Source organism: Crocodylus siamensis, chromosome 15, assembly GCF_052110815.1.
Source record: "Crocodylus siamensis isolate JL-2025a chromosome 15, ASM5211081v1, whole genome shotgun sequence".
NCBI classification, from domain to species: Eukaryota; Metazoa; Chordata; order Crocodylia; family Crocodylidae; genus Crocodylus; species Crocodylus siamensis.
The window spans coordinates 26,971,912-26,992,177 of NC_143409.1; the positions used below are offsets into that span (position 1 = coordinate 26,971,912).

At 44.4% G+C, this 20,266-nt stretch overlaps 1 protein-coding gene across 1 annotated transcript in view; it reads left to right on the forward strand.

The window, feature by feature from the left end:
• Positions 1–14,847, forward strand: part of MYZAP (myocardial zonula adherens protein) — an 89,900-nt gene extending 75,053 nt beyond the window's left edge. The window contains exons 14-17 of the mRNA XM_090029543.1: positions 4,256–4,374; positions 5,643–6,350; positions 8,682–8,904; positions 9,884–14,847. Of these exons, the coding sequence (XP_089885669.1) occupies positions 4,256–4,374; positions 5,643–6,350; positions 8,682–8,904; positions 9,884–10,024 (1,191 nt within the window). The 3' untranslated portion in view covers positions 10,025–14,847. The remainder of the gene's footprint in view (positions 1–4,255; positions 4,375–5,642; positions 6,351–8,681; positions 8,905–9,883) is intronic.
• Positions 14,848–20,266: the final 5,419 nt, after the last annotated feature.

The following is a 20,266-nucleotide window of genomic DNA, read 5'->3' on the forward strand; positions in this document are numbered from 1 at the left end:
TACCCTTAACAAGCACTGAACCTCACCAATCTCATTGCTAGAAGCAGACTTCCTATGGCCCAAGATGCTTTGAATGGATCCAGACCATGCCAAGACAAGAAATGTAAAATCTACTAAGGCATCTCTACCACTTCCACAATAACTATACCCCATAACAGAACCATCACCTTTCCTAGATCTTACATCTGCACCTCCAGAAATGTAATATAGCTCATCCAGTGCACTAAATGTATGTAGGAGAAACTGAACAACAAGTGTGTACCAGAATGAATGCACACTGAAAATCTATCAAAGGCAAAAATCCTCAATTATCTCTGGGTGCACATTCTCACAAGACAACCACTGTCTCTCCAGTCTCTCTGTTCTAATCCTCAAACAGAATTTACAAAACTCCTTTCATCGATGAGCCTACAAACTTCATAAGTCTACTGGACACAAAAAAACCATGGACTAAATATAGACATTGGATTTATGGCACATTATAACCAGCCTGCCATCTAATAACCCCAGGTAACGTCTCTACATTTCACCAGCTACATTATAGCACCAGGTCAACATTTCCCGCCTTCTTCCCCCACCTCTACCTGTCTCGCACCTATTGTCTCCCATGGCCTCTAATCCTCACTACCATACATCTACATTTTCACAGACCTGCATTTTGCATATTGGCTTCTATTCCATCCAGGAGAACACAAAACAGCAGCAGACCCCCCCGATGACTGAAGAAGGATGTTTGTGTCCAAAAGCTTGCAACAAACAATTTTTTCCAACTACTTAGTTGGTCTAATAAAAGATATCACATTTACCCAAAGAACCTTGTACTATTTGTTGAATACCACGTTCATACAGTGCACTGTCCAAGATGTTCATCTTGTAAAACTCTTGTTTTGAAGCATCTGTATCCAGATTTCAGGCTGTTCAGCTGGACCTATGCTTCCCTGTCACAGTTGTGCCCAATGAAGGACTTGTTTGGTGTTGGAATAAAGCACTGTAGGAACAGTTCTGATCTTTCCCATTGTTGCTACCCACAGGTTGGGTTCAGCATCCCCAATCTCTTCCAGGAGTTTATGGGCTTCATGTATAAATGGTTTATGACTTTTAAGCCTTCATCTGTTCAGGTCTTCAGCTAACAGTTGATGGAGCAGGTGATTTTTGTCATCTCTTGCTTCTATTGCCAGTAATGATGTTAGGGTCTGTTGTCTTATCACTTGGTGTAATGCCTGAGACTATGAGAAGTACATGTGTGTGTGTAAGTTGTGCAGAGTGTTGTGTATGTCAGGTCACTCACTACATATAGTGTCAAGGTTTTTTGTGTGGCAAGTATTAAGCCATACAAGAACACGGTATTCTGCTGGGGCATATACAGTGTGAGTAGAGGTGCACTGATACATTGGTCCCATATCAGATTGGCACCAATATGATGAAAATTGAGAGTATCAGCAATTAGCATTTTTTTTGTTTGATGCGGCCGATAAATGGTGTGTGTGTGTGCATGTGCGTGTGTGCGCGCGCAGTCTCAAGCATAGCAGGTGGGTAGCCAGGAGCACAGAGAGCAGCTGGGTCTGGCTGATAAGTCTGTTATGGGAGAAGGAAAGGGGTATGGGGAGGGCAGATAGAGGCCTCCACAGTGAGGGAGGGAGTGGGGCTGGGGCAGGGGCAAGCACTGCTTGGGCAGGGCACAGGACAGAGCTGTGGCTCATCCAGGGGGCATGGGGAGGGGTGAGTGGCAGCTCCTGCCATAGCATGCACCCCAGGAGGGCATGGTAGGTGTGGGCCCCTAGATTTGCGCATGGGGTGGGGTAGGCTGCCACTGCAGGTTGGGGCTAGGGACAGTGCCAGGCTCTTCCCAGTGGGGGTAGGCACGACTGGGCTGCGCTTAAGACAGGAAGCTGGGAGGGAAGGTTGGGCAGGCTAGAGCCACCTCAAAATCCACTCTAGTCCTCCCTCCCAGCAGCGCCACTGCCCACCCCAAGTGCACCTCAGCCATGCAGGCAACAGGACTGATTGGAACCCCTCACAAACTCATTTAACTTGGCTTTTCTCACCCAGATCATGGTATTTTTTTCATGGGGAGCTGCCTACTTGATTAATCTCATTTCCCCTGGCCCTCAGCTTTTCAATTTACCTTCCAGCTGAGCAAACAAAGGAGCGAGTAGCCATTTTAACATGTTTCCTCCCTCTGTCCCTCTAGGGTGGGCCCTCAGTTCATCCTGTTCATGAAACAACTGTTTTAACAATCTCTGGGAAATGTGTCTCTTTGCTATTACTTGGACCAAGAAGCCACAATTCAGACAGACTTTAAAAGACCCAACTCTACTGCCTGTGACATGCTGTTCAGCTAATGACTTTATTATTGTTTCTACTAGATGGAAACAGCCTCTAAGACACTTAATGTCCCAGCTTGTCCTTTGGCTATATTCTCTTCTTCTATCTGTGGTCTTTTGCGTTTCTTCCCCACTTTTTTACGAGTGTTTACATGTCTAATTTTGCACAATTTATGATATGGAAGGTTCCACTCTGCACTACAAGGCCACAAAAGGGCAACCGGCTCTAACCTCTGCAACCTTGACCTAGAAGTAGCCTCCCATGTCCAGATTTGTGATGGATAAGGGAAAGTAGATCCAACAATCCAGCCTGACCCCATCTCAGCTTTACTCTTTATACTGCTAAACACTGCTTATATAGGGAAATATAAGGACCTGGTCCCTGGGATGTGCCATGGACTCAACTGTGATCAGACACTCCTGATTTAACCCCTAAACAGCAGAGCCACACTTATCCTACTACTACATATGAGGAGCTGAAGACATGCAGCAGGGTTTGTCCTTAAAGAATCACAACTTTGCCCATACTGCACGTTGGTGGCTGTTTTGGTCTAAACCAGCAAAAGTCATTCATGGTGCATGGTGCTCAAAGCAAGCACCTGCACCCTGTCCCAGTACTGTAGTTGCTAAGCTTTGGGAGTGGATTCAGTGGTGGTGGCAGTAGTAGTAATATCATCTGAAGCCATCTGGGCCTATCCTCATGAGGTTCAGTTTATTACTTGTCATGGGTGGATCCAGGATTTTGAAAAAGCAGGATGCAGATGGTGTGGTGTATCATCACTTTGAACACATTTTTCTCCAGTTAAAAGAGAAACTCAATGCTTTACTAACAGGCATGGGGTGGGGTAGGCTAGCAATATTTTATTCTGTTTCTGATCAAAGCAAAAATAAATATAACAGGCACTAAATTTGCTACTAGTTTACATCTATTAAAAAAACAGAACAAACTAGGCAAAAGTTAGTCAAAATAGTGGAAAGATACTGTCATTAGTGCTATACCCATTATTGTTCAGGCCCCCTCTACAAGTTCAGGTAAAGGCATGACTGAGTCTAATGTGTGATCTGCACAATCACATTTCCTGCCATGCCATGTGTGTGGTAGGAGGCGAGATTGTGAGATTGTGCACTAAATCCAATTGTACCTTATTGCAATGTAAGGCCAGCCTGATAGTGGGCTAAGGGGGCTTCCAGCCATAGAGGCCACATGCACCCAGGATCCACAGACCCCACAATGGGGCCCTGGGTCCCAGCTGTGGGAGTCACAGCTGGGACCCAGAGAGCTGTGAGCTGCAGGGTCTCTCGTCCCAGGGGTGCATGAGGCACAGCTGGGGCCTAGAGCCCCACTTGGATCCAAGGGTTTCCTGTGTCCTCAGGCTTAGGGATCCTGGAAGCTGCAATCCTCAAGGCTTGGGCGTTGCACCACTGGCCACAGGGGAGCCCCTGTTACACATGCAAATTAAAGCTCAATAGCAACCAGCTCTACAGGTACATATATTTGTGAGGACTAACTTTACAGCTGGCTAGAGCTTTGTATCCTGTGACAGCTACTTTGCAGGTGGAGCCGGTCTCCAGGCAACTGCAACGAACTCATTAAGTGCCAGAAAAGGGGAACACCAGAGACTCGTTGGCAGGGGGATCAGAGCAGACCTAAGGGGAAGGATCGTGGGGGGGGTTGTTCGCACCTCTGGAGTGGGGAGAGATTAGCAGGAATTGGGGGCGGGGAGGAGGGGGCTGTGACGCGAGCGGCCGCCGTGGGGGGGGGCCGGGCGACTTGCCGCAGAGTCCCGCCCCGCCTCGCCCCGCCCTCGCGCCTTGGCACAAGTGTGGCCCCTCGGCTCTGCTGTCGTTTCCGGAAGTATGGCGGCTTCCTGTGGGTGGCGGAAGTTGGGAGTTGTGTGGTGGAGCCGGCTCCGGGCTGCTGTCCCCTGTGACATGCGGCCTCGTCCCGTGGTATGTCGGCGCCGCCCAGCGGCAGCGGGGCCCTGCACGGCCGCAGCCTCCCGGAGCTGCGGGACATGCTGCGGCGCCAGCAGCGACTGCTGGCGGACCGGTGAGCGCGGGGCGAGGCAGGGCAGGGCAGGGCAGGGGGGCGTCCGGCTGCCAGGCCCTGGTCCGCGGTGGAGGCGGTGCCCCCGGGAGCGGGGGAGGAAGGAGCGGGCCCCGCGCGGCGATGCGGCCTCCAGCTGTCCCCTTCCCCCCCCCCCCCCCCCCCCCCCCAGCCCTTTGTGAGGGGTCTGGTTGCCCGACGCCGCCTCGGCTGCCCCAGGCGGTCGTGGATGTGTCAGGCTGCAGGGGACCAGTTCACCTCCTGCTCTGGCAGCATCACTGCTTTCCAAGCCAGCCCATGGGAACTGCAGAAGGAGCTTGGGGAGCTGGGGCCCAGCTAGCCTGGAGTATAAGTGGTCTCTTTCCTCAGTCCTCTCTCACGCTGGCAATGAAAAATTGCTGCCCTGCCCCAGGTACAGTTATGGCTGTCCTCTCTAGTGCTGTGCTCCATGGGTGTTGGACTGGTCCCTGGCTGCAGTGATTTAAGGGTGCAGCCACTACTTGGGCTTCAGCTCAAGACAGTTTTGCTTGGAAAAACACTTTAATGCTAGCCTAATTATTTTGCCCAGGGAGCTGGCACATGTTCCTTTGCTGGGATAACATGTATTTACACCAGAAGGGTTTGCTGGCCTGGCCTCTCTCTTCAGGTATAGGGCAGGCTACACAGATGGACTTAATCATGCTTGACTTGATTTCTCTGTGGAGTCTGTTTAAATAACTCATCCTTTGGCACAAGTTACCACTGAGTATTAAATCAGTGTTATCAAAATCTCAGCATTTCAGCTCCTTGCCACACTCTCTCCCAAAAAGTGCTTCTGTAATTAGTTTGCTACTAATAGGTTTGTTAGCACAATCCAAATGCATGGAGTCTGGTCCAGGGTGTCAGGATTGCAGTTGAAGTGACTTATTTAGCTTGTACATAAACTGATAGTTTTGCCACCCAAGGTAACTATAGCACACTTCAGTTCAGTCTTGTATTTCTCTTTTGACACATCTGACTTTAAGTCATTATAAAAAATGCATACCACTTGTAAACAAAAAAATGTAATGGTTTCTAGTGGTGTGGGAAAACTATTTACTATCTCAAAGCGATGAATCTTTAAGGTTACAGACTTCACAGACATGCAGTTGTTAGTATTGTAATGTTTTCAGAGAAACACAAAAGTTATACTATGTTTCTATGAAGCCATTGGCTTCATCCAACTGATATTACATACATGTATGCCAGAAGTGTTTTGTTCAGTCATCACAACTTTTTTCTTATGTTTTTAGGAAGTTTATTAATAGACTCTCAGACAAGGGGAAAAAGATCTCCGATTTTGCTGAAAAGCTCAAACATGTTATTGCACAAGAGGAAGTAGTAATGAGGACAACCGAACTGCTGTCTCCTGTGAGATTGGAGTTCCAGGCAAGACGAGGCAAAACTAATACAAGCAAGCTAAATGAGAACAAATTGATAAATGAAGCATTTGCAGTCATTAATAAGAACTCTTCTATTAATGTAAATGGATCCAAGGTGGTGTTGCAAAACCAGGAAGCTGAACTTGCCAGGCAAAGACTCACAGATGCAGCTTCTGCAAATGAGAAGGGTCATGGGAAAAATGATGAAATCAAAAGCTCTGTAGAAAGCCCAACAAAAGTCCCACTTGGAAGTGAAATCAGGCCACAGTCATCCACAGCCAGCCTGCTGAAAACTGATAAACAGATATCTCTAAGTAGTTCTGTGGCTGGTACAGAAGGTGCTGCAGAGACATTAGGCAACAGTGGCAGTGCATTAGTTGATGCCTTTCGAAGTTTCACAATTGTATATGGGGATAACAGTGAAGGAACATCAGAAAAAGAACGGCATGTTTCTGCAGTTAAGGAAAATCCCTTTGGAAGCCTGCATACCAAACTGCCCAAAAAGTTGCATTACATTGAAATTCTTGAGTCAAGAGCCAAGAACCCAGTAGCTAAAAAACCTAAGTTTAAAACAAACATGTAAGTAATTTAATCAAAACTAGCACTAGTATTTAAAAAAAAAAAAAAGGGGGGGGGGGTGTTGCTCCTGCCACTGTATACTGTTTGTCCAGGAGCCACTGGTCCAGTGCTGCCTATTTGTTCAGTGGCTCTTGCTGCTGCTCCCACCACTCATCTGGGGGTGGGGGTGCAGCCAGGGCATGTGCCCTCAAATCAGGGCAGGGCAGGAAGAACCCCACGCAGTCCTGGCCCCAGCCTGCCCCATCCTGGACAAGCAGCAGCAGTGGTGGGAGCCGCTGGATGAGCAGACAAGCACTGGACCAGTGGCTCCTGGAAGAGTACTACTCAGCAGTGGGAGCCACCCCCTTCCCTCCCCTTCCACCCCACCAGACTTACCAGCTGTGTACAGCTTTAAGCTGTGGGGCTGTACATGAGGATTTAATGGGCCAAATTAATTGGTCACATTAGGCAGATTTCTGATCAATTTTCTTTATGTTGGTGCTGATCTGGACTGATGTATTGGTTCACCTAATTATTTTTGTCCTGGCTACAAAGCAATTGCTCAATTAACGAATCCTCAGGTTTACTTTTAAAGTGTGATAGCAGGTGGTCATCTTTCAGGATTGCTCAGAATCTAGATTTCTGTTAACAGAGGTCATTGTTACTATTTTAGACAACCAGAGCTCTACTTGCACACCTGACAGCAACAGGTCAGAGTCCACTTACTGAAATGTCTTTGTTATTTGTCAAGAGTAACAAACTTGTGGTAATGATACCTCCTCTTTCCCCATTAACTTGCAATACTAGTTCTGATAGGACTGAGTTTGGTAGCTTTACTAAATGTATTGTGCCAAGGACTCTTAACCAGAGTGCCACAGTGCTGCAGGGTACCATATAAATGTTAGCATTATTAAGTTTACAAATGTAATTCAGAAGAAAAACCAATTGCAAATAGAAATCTGTAGTTGTGGTTCTTATGAATTCTTTGCACAGAAAAACTTCCATTTTTCTGTGAGCAAGAAAAGCATGAAAACTAATAGCTAGCATTCTCCTGCAGTTGCCTCTAGTCTACAAAGGTTGAGAACTACAATATTATACTATGTGTAGGAGAAGAACTGTTATAATGCATATCTATAATTGAGGAGAGGACCATAATCTAGGTAAGACTTAGACAAAGGATATGGAAGTACAAGACTGTCAGCCATCTAAAAGCACTTACTTTTCTATGGAGTGAAAACTTTAGGTAACTAGAAGAAAGCAGTAAGGAGAGTAGCTGGGCTAGGGAGATGTGGTGTGACTAGAGCTATTCTTTTACAGTTGTACTAGAAATTCATGTGTGCAAAGAGATTATACTTAAGGCATGATTCTGCTAGAGCAGTTTCTGAAATATGTTCTCGATTCCAACAAAAGCTTTAATAGAAATTGGTGGTATTTTGTATAGGTTGGTACCAACGTAGGACTTCTAAAGTCTAATTCCAGGTACAGTAGTGCCTCCCTGTGCAGCACTGGAAAGATTACTTAACCCCTAGGTTATTTTCCTGCATTAATAAAACAGGTTGTATTCATTTATTGATGCACTGTGGAAATTAGTTAGCTTTTTTCCAAAAAGAAAAAAAAGTGCTTTATAGCTTACTACTTTATGTGGTCTCATTTAGAGATTAGAACAGTTCATCTGTTGATACCACACACTCTTTATTTCTGTGGGGCCAACTTGCTCCACAGGGTGCAACCAATCATAAATCATTACACAAACAAAGACATCAATAGTAAAGAGTCAACCCTTGCCCTACAGTCCTGTCTCAGATATGGAGTGAATGTTCTGGCTCAGTGCTGAAGTCTCTGTCTCACAGCCTTTTCTCTTTCCTAGCTCTCGCCCCTAGGAGCTTTTAACTTCCTCTTAATCAGCCAGTTATCCTCATCAGCTGTCCAGTCCTAGGCAGGCATACAGTCTTACCTTACCACCTGCAACATCTCTGCCAGCCTGCAAGAAACCTGTGGTTTCTCAGATTTTTCTCTTTTAAAATAGAAAACCTTTGCTTTTTTTCATGCAAATGGAGAAACCCCAAATCCCTGCTGATTTAGCTGCTTAGTCCTCCCAAGCAGGCATGCAGTCTTGCTTTACCACCTGCATCTGGGCTGCAGCCTGTCACCTTAGGCAGGCATGTAGTCTTGCTTTACTGTCTGCAGCTGAGCTGCAGTCTCTGCTACATATAGCCTACCCCAACCTGCTACAGAGCCCATTTAATTTTTGTTAGTCTTTCAGTATTATAAACCACTGTTTCTAGACCTATGAAGCTTTATTGAACTGCACTGCAAATATGGATCACAGCTTCACATTTGTTTTGCTTCTAGATTACTGTCTGAGTTAAGTGGGTCATCTCAAGGTTCGTCACCTGATCATTCACCTGGAGGTCCTGGGTCTCCAATTTCTGCTGAAGAAAGACGACTCGGAGATAAGAAACACTTGAATGATGTCACAGCAGCCCGGTTGCCACCACTACACCATGTGCCTACTCAGTTGTTATCCATAGAAGAATCCATAGCAATTCAGATAAAACAAAAAGAAGCTTATGAGGTATGAGTTAATGTTAATGTTTGGTCTAGAAAATAACTGTCTTTTGACAGCTAAAGTATAAAAGTGACACCTTTGATACCAGTACACTAACTGAGACTCCCCTTGTTCATGTTACATGCACTTTTTTCTATAACCATGTTCTCAGATTAATTTTTTTAGAGCTGTTTATTAAGCAGCAAATTCTCTGTATGTAGTAATGATAAATTCAGTGCAATTTCAGCTCTACCTTCTAGTTTGTATATTCCTCTAACAAAAGTACTAGTTGCTGAAGTTCTGTTTTTTGAGATCAAAACTCATATGGATGATAACAAAAAGAATATCTGACATTTAAAATGTGGAAGTAGCTATAGTTATTTGCTGGTACACCTTATAAAGTCTTTTTAGTTTTGGGCCACTTAACTTCAGCATGTTGCTTGTTTTAATATTTTATGAACACTTGCTAATTAATCTTCTGATTGATACATTTGAGAAACTGCAATCAAAGTAGTTATTGGAGTAGCAACAGGCCTCAGTTTCCAGTAAAACTGTTCTTTCCAGTTAGCAATGCATCTAAGCAGGATAATTACATATGTGGGCCAGATAGTTCTCTGTTAAAGTTTATTGGGCAAACTTCTACTAGCATTGGATTTTCTCTGAGAAGAGCAGCAGGGAGCTGCTGCTCATGCTTTAAAAAAAGAAAGAAAAAGGAAGAAGGAAAAAAAAAAAAAAAGAGAGAACAACAGAAAAATGTGAAAACTTTTATTTTTAATTTGGTGGAGTGATGTGTGTTAATTTTTTTAAACTTCTTTTCCCCCAGCAGATATCCTTAGAATTGCAGAGTTTAACCCCAGAAGTAAGCATAATTGAGAGTTACGGGGATTTTGATGACGCTTTCTTCTAGTTGCATTTTTGACATCCAAACTAAAATGACAAACTTTTAAGTTTTAGTTTAACTTGTTTGTGTTTTTCATTGTGGTCTTCTTGTGTTGTTTTATTTTAGGAGATGCAAGCCAAACTTGCAGCACAAAAGCTGGCAGAGAGATTGAATATTAAAATGGTCAAGTATGAACCAGAGGGAGAGGCATCAAAACAGTACAGAGAAGTGTGGGATGAAGAAGACTGCTTTTCAACAGAAGACTGAGTTTGCAAAAGAATACATAACAGTGGACGGGGTGGGGGGGGAAGGCCTTGTACCACAGTTTTAAACCTGGATGACCAGTATTCTTTGCCATATAGGTTGCTCTGTTTTTGCTGGAGGAGCTATAACACTGCAGTTCCAGAAGGCAGTAATTGATTTTTTTGAAAACAAATGAGAGTGGTGAGTTGTTTTTGAGGGGCTGGGGCTTGGTCTGATTTGTTGTACAAGAGTTGACAAGGCATCAGTGCCCTTGAAAACTTGCCCATTGGGCTCTTTACAGCTCAGCTAAGGCAGCTTTTGAACATGCTTTAGTAAGCAGTGACAGAGCATTCACAAGGAAGTGGTTACTGTTCAATGGCAAACAAAGGTTTAAAGGTTGAAAAAATGTTACTCCTTTTACATATTGTGAATGGACAAATCTAGAGTTATTTTATAACTCAAGTTCCCTTTGGGCATTGAGAGTTACAATGATTACTGTTAAAGCAAATTTAGAGATCAAAGACACTTAAATAATATAATATTTTCTATTGAAGAACTTTGGTTTTTTTCCACATTATTTTTGTATGTTGATTAAAATTTTGGAATACTATTTCTCACTGTCTATTATCTGCTACTGATGAAAAAGATCCTTCCTCCAGATCTGTTGGTGGAAATAAGTCCTGGGTACTTTTTCAGTGAGGCTAACTTGGCTGACATTGCAAGATAAAGAAACTCCTGCATGTGCCAGAAGTCTTTTGGAACTTTTTTTGTCTTGGAATAAAGGTGCTCCTCTGAAAATGAGCACCATTTGAAAAGCACTTTTTGTTAACAAAATACTGAGTAAAATCTTAATTACTTTTGCAGTGTATATAATAGGTTCACTGCAAATACATCTCAAACAAAGATAAGAGAAAATGCCTTATTTGCCCTGCCAAGATATTGACTCAGATTCCTCCGGAGCAGTTTAGGGTACTTGGCTCCTTACTGCTGACTTGAATGTTAGCCTTAACTGCTGTTGGAAAACTTGAACCTTTTGGCAGGTAAATAGTCTTTCCTACTTTTGTTGATGGTAAGTATACTAGGATGTTGTCTGCTTAGAAAGACAAACATCTGGAAACTAAGGGGCTTGCTAGAAAGGCCAGTAAACATGTGCATGCCTATAAACTGCACCAATACAGATGTGTGCTTCTGAAGGAGAACATAGTGGGTTCAGCCTTTAGAGGTATGACCATAAACATGAGATTCCTTTCAAGTTTTTTGCTATTTATGCAATTTTTGGAACCTTGAAAGGAATCTCATGTTTATGCTCCAGTGCCCTACAATGCAACACGCCTTCAGAATAATCCTTGCTGGAACAAGCTACCTGAGCAGGAGGAAAGGGTATATGAGGGCAGGATACAGCAATAAATGTTTGTGGCTGTTGGAATAAGGACATTTTCTAGATAGAAAACTATCCCCAGCTTTTCATCATTATTACTGATTTAGGCATGCTTTCTTCAGTTTAACTTGTCCTGTGACAACACGTGTACAAAGGTAACTCGGGGTATGGACACTATACATTTCACTACACAGTAAAAATAGACCTGAAATACAGCTGTGCTGCAGACCAATACATGGGGAAATTTACCCCTTGAAAAACATGCTGTCTGCTCTCTCTGAGGAAGAATTTGCTCAGTTTCAACTGCCAGCCACCTAGCAGTCAAGTGCTGTAATAACACCTAACATGGCCAGTTAACTTGGGAGAGCTGGTTGTGTCAGCTCCTTATTACACAGTGTGGAGTAAAATCCAGGGTAAACTTATTCCTCTTCAGTAATTGTGTGGTTTGAAGTGGTTAGGAAACTGCTGTAGAAACTTGTTTTTTTTTTTTTTTTTAAAGATGTCATATTAGAAAGCAAACTTGCTAGAAATTAGTTACATTTCATTTAAAAGAATGGAAGTTCTGGAAATCTCAAAACACAATTGCACAAACTGAAAGAGATCACCCACAAGAATCATTGCCCATTTCATAAGTAACGTTTTTTCAGAAGTTGCATGCTACCAGCTCTCTTCCTTATGTTGAAAGTGACAGAATTATATGAGTATGTGTCTAATTTTTAGTCATATGGGTTTTAAGAGCTTGCCAGAAGTAGTTTGATTGTACCTATTGATTATTCAAGCCCTATGCACACCAATTCTGTTCAATACTTTCTTAACTCGGGGACATGTGGGCAGTGGCTTGTGGCTCAGCTCTGCTCTGGCCCCAGCCCTGCACTGTGACTGCCCTGGGATCCTGATGCAGTCCTAGCCCTAGCTCTGCCCACGTGTCCCACTCCTGGATGCTGCTCCTGCCTGCCTGTGGCCCCATCCTAGCTGCCCGGCTGCACATAGAGACCACTTAGGGAGTTTTGGTGAGCTGTGGGGAGGGAGGGGAGGGGGAAGGAGGTGCTGACCGAGCTTGTGGCAGTGCATAAAATTCTGTAAATGGCCCTCTGGCCAAAATAATTGCCCACCCCTGATCTAGTTGGTGTGTGTAGCTATAGCGGACCTACCCTTACAGTATTTTGTCTCTTGTAATCTTCATCTGTCACTCATCCATAACTTTTTTTTTTTTCTTCTCGCCCCTCAAGATTCTTCCCTATTGTCTTACTCCTTCCGCTTATGTTCCCTATCCTTTTCACCATCACTGTTCTATATTTTTTATAGATTGTACCTGCACCTTTTCCCTGCTTCTCCACCCCTTCCTCACAGCAGCATGAATCCAGATTCCAAAGTCTCACGTTCTTTTGCCTCCTCCCTGAGACAATTTTGACCAGAACCAGTCTGGCGTTCCACCATGCCTAACTCTGTGTGCATCTTCCTGCCGTCCTTCCCTTTTGCTGTATAATTCAAGCTCTACAAAGTTCCTCCATCTACCATTCATATTTTGTTTTCTCTAGCTTTTGCCTCTTGACTCTGAGACCTGAATTCTTTTGTCTGATGCTGCCTTTCTTATGCACTTTGGCAGATTTTGGAGTTTCTTCTGTGTTTTGGTTGAATCATAGAAGTTGCTCCAAGTCCATTACATCCTCCTTCTTTCTGCTGTTTTTAACTGCTATGCATCTACTTCTGTCTCTCCCAACCCCTTCCAGCAGACTTTATCTTGATCTGGATTCCTAGCTGTCTCTTCTTTTTCTCACAATACTCTTTTGTTGGCTTTCATGTTGATGGTGCAGCTGGCCAAATGGTGGCAAGCTTTCCAGACCAGACCTGTCTTCTACTCGAAATATAGTTTGAGCCTGTCTGACATTTTGTGGATATCTAGCCCTTAGCTCAAGTTCAACATGGCTAAGTACAGCGCTTAAAATTCCCTCACAAGCCTTACCTGCTACCTCCTTAATCACAGTGGATAATGTGGTCATCCTTTTCCCAGACCTGAGCAAGGGCACTTCGTGCCTCAAAGATTGTCTAACATCTCTCTCAGCTATACAATTGGTCCAATACAAGGTATCACCAAAACAAATTCTTGCCCCTCTTATATTCCTTGGACCCTTACAGTACAACAGTGTTCCAATCCTGCCATCTTTTCTGTAACCTGCTTGGCTTGTTATCTGGGACTTATCTAGGTCTCTACATCCAGGTTGTTTCTAAACAACATCTCCAAGTTGATGCTGTTCCTACAGCTAATCAAGGCTCACTATCTTGCACCTCACTTTCATTGCAACATCATTTGGCTCTTACCCTGCCCTGAGCCACTCAGAATGCTACTCCAAAGATTGCTCTTCTGGGTTATCACTTTGCCCATATCACCCCTCACTTTCCCTTCTCTATTGCATCAAGTGTAAGCTGCTTGTTTTCACTTTCAGGGCCTTTTGTGGCTTGTTCATGCCTTGCTTCTCTCTTTAACGCTTGAGATGTCAGAGCCTGCTTCTGGCAGGAGTCTGGCCTGTAATATCAGCCTCCATTGTCCACTTGTTACATTTTTCAAAAAAAGTGCCTTCATGCTTGCTTCCATGTTTGGGAGGAGCTCCCTTTAAACATCTACAAAATGATCATGTTACTCTATCAAAATCCTTCTGAACACTCTCTTCCAAAATGTGTACCAAAAAGGAGATGATAGTCTGGCTACTGTTGTACTGAAAGCACTGTAATAGACTAACCAATATTATCCCATTATTTTGGGGTATTCTATTTAGCCATTTGGAAACTCTTTTGTGCTCAATAGGTCTGTTGATTCACTTGCACTGTCTGGAATGGAGTGATATTCTGGTCTATGACTGGAGCTCCTAGGTCTCTGGTAATAACTTGCCATCTCTTCAAGTCCACCCATGGTTGTATTACATCAGCAGCAGAAGTGATTTTAGCTAAGCATTGCACATGTATCTGTTATTCAGTGAAGTCCCTGCAAGCCATTGTGGTAGGAAGTGCTATAACAATACAAGAACAATGTTATGGTGTATATCAGCAATTAATGCTGACGTATTTGTGTTACCATAGAGTCTAGAAGCTCTAATCAACCTCATTGAGCTCATTGCTAAGCATGCACACAAACAAAATAATTAACTGGAAATCTCAACAGGAACAAAATGTTGCAGTGTAGAAGATGTAGTGAAAAGAGTAAAACCAGATAAGTGTGCAATAGCAAGCTCCTCATGTTTGTTTTCTGGAAATAAGATTGTAGGATAGGAGCGCTGCATCTGTTCATCTAACCATGTAATGAAATATGAAGTTTTTCCTAAAGCACACTATTGCTGTGTATGTTGTATTTTACAGTTTTTAAGTTCTAAAACATGTTTAAAACTTTTACCTGAGCAGTAAGAGTTGGTCCCATTTTTATTTTATGGGCTACAGGCCCAATATAAAAATAAAGAATTGAAGCTTGTTTGTGAAATGATTTGTGTGCACAGTGTTTTGTGTTTTACTATATAAAGATTTATAGTCAAGTTTTGGGGATGAAACTCCCATCAGTTTTGAGCAGGAAGAACAAGAAAGATAGGTTCACATATCACTCGTGCGTGGAGTAAGAAGAAAATTACTATGTTGTCAGTGTTTAAAAATTCCCTAGCTGCAAAGTCTAAAGGAATAGAGCCTCCCAACTTCTCTTGAAATACCTGTGAGATGAAAATTAAAACAACTACCTCTGCTAATTTACATTTCTCAGAAAATTAGTTCTTTTCTGGCAATGCAAAGATGGCCCCTGCTTTTTTTTCAAAATTAGGACAGAACTAGCAGACCTGCAACTATATATACTATTAATACAATCTCTATATTGTTACCGCCTCCAAAATTACTGAAATAGGCATGATAACTGGGTTAAATAAGTATTGAGACACTACAAAGTGATATAGTTACACCTACACACATCCAATCCAAACTTCTGTGCTAAACAATAACTAAAGCTGAATGTTTGGTGTTTATTCAGCAGTTGGGAGCTGGTGGTCACTTGCCAGTTTGTGCTGTTTTTGTAATGTAGAAACTTTTTGCTAGCTCAGCAGAGGCAGCAAGAACTGACAGGACATGGCTACTGGCTTGTGGGCAGGGGTAGGCTCACAGCTGATCTCTGGTAGAAGGGCAGTGGGTCTCAGGCAACAGGTTAAAATTCCCCAAATCCTGAAGGCTAATTTAAATAAGCCATAGTCCTAACAATGTTTAGAGCAGTTATGCTAGCTGCTCTAAATTGTACCAGTGTAGGATAGACATAACGGACTTCTATTTCAACACCTTTGTGGTGTGGGCAGGGATACCTGGTACAGAATTTGCCTATGGTAACTTTATGCCAGCAAGCAGTTTTCCTACACCAAGGGAATTCAATTCCCTGGATAAATGGATTCTAGTCTTCGATCAAATTAACTGCAAAATAAGTGGATCTCAGTTATGCCTGTCCTGAACTGAATATTGGCAGTTAAAATTAGAAAATCTGTATTATAGCTCACTTACCCACACCAGTGCCTGGCTCTGCCTCAGTGATTCTTAACCAGGGTTGCACGAGATCCCTTTAAAGGGATTGCTGCTGCCCAGCCACCTCTGCCAGGTAGCACTGCTTCACCGTGCCTCTTTGGAGATGCTGTGAGCCCGGACTGGGAAGCAGCTGCAGGAGAAAGCTCTGCTGCAGCCCAGCCTGATGGAAGGGGACACCATGAAGCTGCTGTGGCTGTTGTGCTTGAGAGCCCAGACTGGCAATGCCATCACTGCAGACAGCGTACAGTAAGTATTGTTCCTGCCCCTGTGCTTGGCAGGCAAGGAACAGCTCCTGGGCTTCACACATCAAGGCAAAGGCAGGATGGTTTATCTTCTTTGCATGGGAGAAAACCACATGCACAGAGGGTGCCACTAAATTTACAAAAGTTACAGAAGGGGGGCTTGGGAGCCTAAAAAAGGCTGGGAACCTCATGGCTGCACAGGATCTACTTCATTATAGTGGCAACAGCAGTAGGGTGAGGTTATACAAAAGTGCATTTTCCCTGATTAATCAAATCTGGCCCAATGCCAGTTCAGCACTCCTGTTCACTGTCTCAGTGGCCTCTGTGCTTATTACTCATCTGGTATGTACTCACTGTTAGTTGGCTGAGGGGAGGGTAAGAGACTTTGCAGCAAAGATTTAAGGGAACAATATTACAATTGCATGGTCATGTTTGCCTTGTATTTCCTGGCTTTTCTCAGTGTGGTTTGTGTTGTAACCCTAACAGTCTGTGAGGGTGGTACGCATGGTAATCTTTACTGAGCATATCCTGAACGTCTGATGTTTGTTTTGCTGGTTTTGAACTCTCACATTCTGGAAAGAAAAGGGAAGTAAAAAGACAGCTGGGCAGCACAGACATTTATTTTACCTTCATGTTTCCTTGGTAAGTGAGAAGTTGTGTTTCATTTTCTCACAGCTACAATGCTGTCTGTGGTGGTGACACCACATCGTGCCAAAAGATGGTGGTTACAATATAAACCATAGAGGTCTAGATTTTCGACTCCCATTTACTTCAGGTGTAATTTGTTTATTTAATGCCCTTTCAGAATCACAGCTAGGATCTCCTTTCCTCCTATGCACAATGCTTTCCAGGTACAAGATTATCTCCTTAGTCAGGTAGCTTTGGTCCGATTATTTAGTTATAAACAAGGACCTGAAATCATAACAAATGCTTCTGTGACTGTTTGGCCATAATCAAATGTCAGTGATTATATCACTTACCCTTGGTGTTACAGATGGAAAATGTTTTGCCATAGGCACTCTGGACACAATTTTCAAAAGTACAGCACTTCTGTTTGGTCTGGGGGATTGTTGTAACTCAGAACGCTTCCTGCAAAGCCTTCTCAGTTTCAGAGAGTGATATTATCCCACTCAAAAAAACAAGGTTGCCAATTCGTATGATTTTTGATATTGCTCTTAAAGTCTACACTTCAGGAATGTATAATATAAAAGAAAGAGCTAAGTTTTTCACATTTATATATGTATATGTATATATTATACATATATAAATGTATAATATAAAAGAAAGAGCTAAGTTTTTCACATTCCTGAAGCATAGAATCATAGACTAATAGGGCTGGAAGGGACCTCGAAGGATCATCGGTTCAGCCCCCCTGCATGAGCAGGAAAGACATCTGGGGTCAGGTGGCCCCAGCCAGGTGACCGTCCAATCTTCTCTTGAAGACCTAGAGGTAGATGATTGCACCATCTCTGGGTGGAGCTTGTTCCATAGTCTGCACACCCTAGTTGTGGAGAAGTTTTTCCTAATATTCAGCCTGAAACTATCTTCTAGGCGGTTGTGGCTGTTGTTTCTAGTTTTCCCCCAGAGCGCCCTGGTGAATAGTTGTTCACCGAGCCCCTAATGTACACCTCTGATATATTGGTAAGTCACAATCAGGTCCCCCTCTCAGCCTTCTTTTCTTTAGAGATCCCTCAGCCTCTCCTTGTATGGCTTGCCATGCAAGTCCCTGGTCATCTGGGTAGTCCCTGATCATACAGGTGAATCATAGACTTTGATAACAATGCTAAAATCATGAGTTGGCAATACTGAAATAAAAGGGGGTGGGGAGGGAGGAAATAGGAATCTCAAACTCCAACACGGGCTTTTTCTCTCTGTACCTGAGGCTCACCTCTCCGGTGAAGAGGTGGGAAGACCACCCCCCACCATGGGGAGCAGTTTTTCTGGCTCCCAAGTCAGTTGTGCAGGTCTCAGCAGCTCTAGGAAAAAGAGAGAAAACTGTTAGTTGAGTTGTTCTTATATACCTGGTGCGACATCACCCAAACCTTGTCCAATTAGGGAGTGCCATGCTCCAGCGTCTCTCTTACTCAATCTGCCTGGAAAATCTTCCGCTTCCTCTGGCCAGTGAGACCACAGGATTTTACATGTTTTGCTCAGTGTGCGGGGCGCGAGCCAGGCTGTGACTGTTGCCCCGGTGGGTTCTATCCCCTGATGTTAGGTTGCGAGAGGGAGAGGAGGACTTGTAACGGTCCCAGAACATTTTTTTAGTTAGTCTCTTACTTACGCACCACCGATGTTGATGTGGCTGCGCAGGCAGTTACACTTGGTTCTGTCCCGGTTCAGATAAGGGACAAACGAACAAAAACCAAAACGATGGATCCGAGAACTCATGCACCACCGGTGTTGATGTGGCTGCGCGTTCTGTCCTGGTTATAAGGGATGAACGAACGAAAAACAAACAATGGATCCGAGAACAAAAAAAACAATCGAGAATGATGCACGATATGAACCAGTACGAATGTGTGCACAAATGATTGCTTATGGCTCCGGAGGCAGGAGAAGCCATGGGAAGCTGACCAGGCCTACCCACTGAGCGGTGGATGCTCCGGCTTCTCTCTACTGAGCGGTGTTTGCTCTGGTTTCTCCCTGGGCGGAAACTCAACCCTAGCTTTTATAGACCAGGTGACAAGCCCACTTTCAAGACCCTGATTGGTCACATTCTCCCGCCAAAATGTTCGCGGGGTTTTTTCCACAGGGGACAGGGTTTCCCCGGCACATGGCCACGGCCATGCAGCAAGCCAAATAGGGGCTTTCCAGATTGTGTGTGGAGAGTGCTGGGTGGCATCTGTTGCTGGGCAAAGCTGGCAGAGACCAGCTGGAGTGTGACACTCAGATACAGACACCAGCTTTCCATGTGCAGAGCACATGGCCAGAGAAATAGGGGTGTGCGAAGCGGGCCCTATTGGATTTGGATTTGGCCCGAACTGGGGACAGTGATTTGATTAGTTGATTCAGATCACTGTCCCTGATTTGATTTGGCTGAATCCAAATGTGAAGATTCGATGCTGATTCAGAGAATCAACAATTTGGCCATAGACACAGCTTTACATGTTTTTTTCTACATACCTCAAAGTACCAGCCATGGCTCATGAATGCTGCGATGCTGGGGCAGATGCAGTGTCCTACAGGAGTGCCGGGGGGGGGAGGGGCGGCGAGCCCACATGCTTGGCAATGAACCTGGGTCCGCTGGGGAGCACATAGGCCCCCCCCCCACACACCCTCCAGCTTGGCAATCAGCTGCAGGGGACCCCGTGTGCCCCCCCCAGGTCCAGGAGGCATCAGTCGCTGAGCCAGGGAGGCATGGGGGGCGGGGCATCAGCATGCTCCCCGGCAGACCTGGAAGTGGACCAGAAGTGCTTCTGGTCCACTTCCGAGTCTGGTGCCAAGCGTGCTGGGGACCCCCCCACCCCATGCTCCTCTGGGAGGCTCCATGCACCCCAGCATTGCAGCATTGACAAGCCACCTGCTACCTTGAGGTGTATAGAAAAAGCAATTAAAGCTGTGTCTATGTCTGAATTGTCAAATCTTTCCAAATCTCCCCAAATCAATTCGGGGAGTTCTGATTTGATTTGGAGAGATTAAAGAGTCCTCTGATTCCATTCAGATTCAGAGATTCGGCCACTGAATCGGGCCGAATCTCTGCTGAATCAAATCAGGGACCAAAGCTTCACACAGTCCTACAGAACGACAGGGGCCATCTTGCCCACATAAACACACACACACACCACAATACATAACAACCAAAAGCACGCACTTTACCACACAACCCAAGTGTGTGTGGGTGTTGCACAGTGATACTGGTGGGCTAAGCCCTATCACTCAGCAGTTGTAACAAACCCAAAGTAACTTCCTGGTGTAACTACATTGCTTCCAGTTCAGCAGAAAACCAGTGCAGAGCAGCTGCAGTATGTCTGAGGGTGCTGCCACCAGGCAAGTTTAATGTGTAGACAAGGGCTTAGGCATTCAAGTCTAAGTGGGGGTTTCAGGCTGCAAAGCTCAGTTTCATAGAGGTGCCTAACACTAGGCTGCAGGTAGGTCCAGGACAGTGACAGA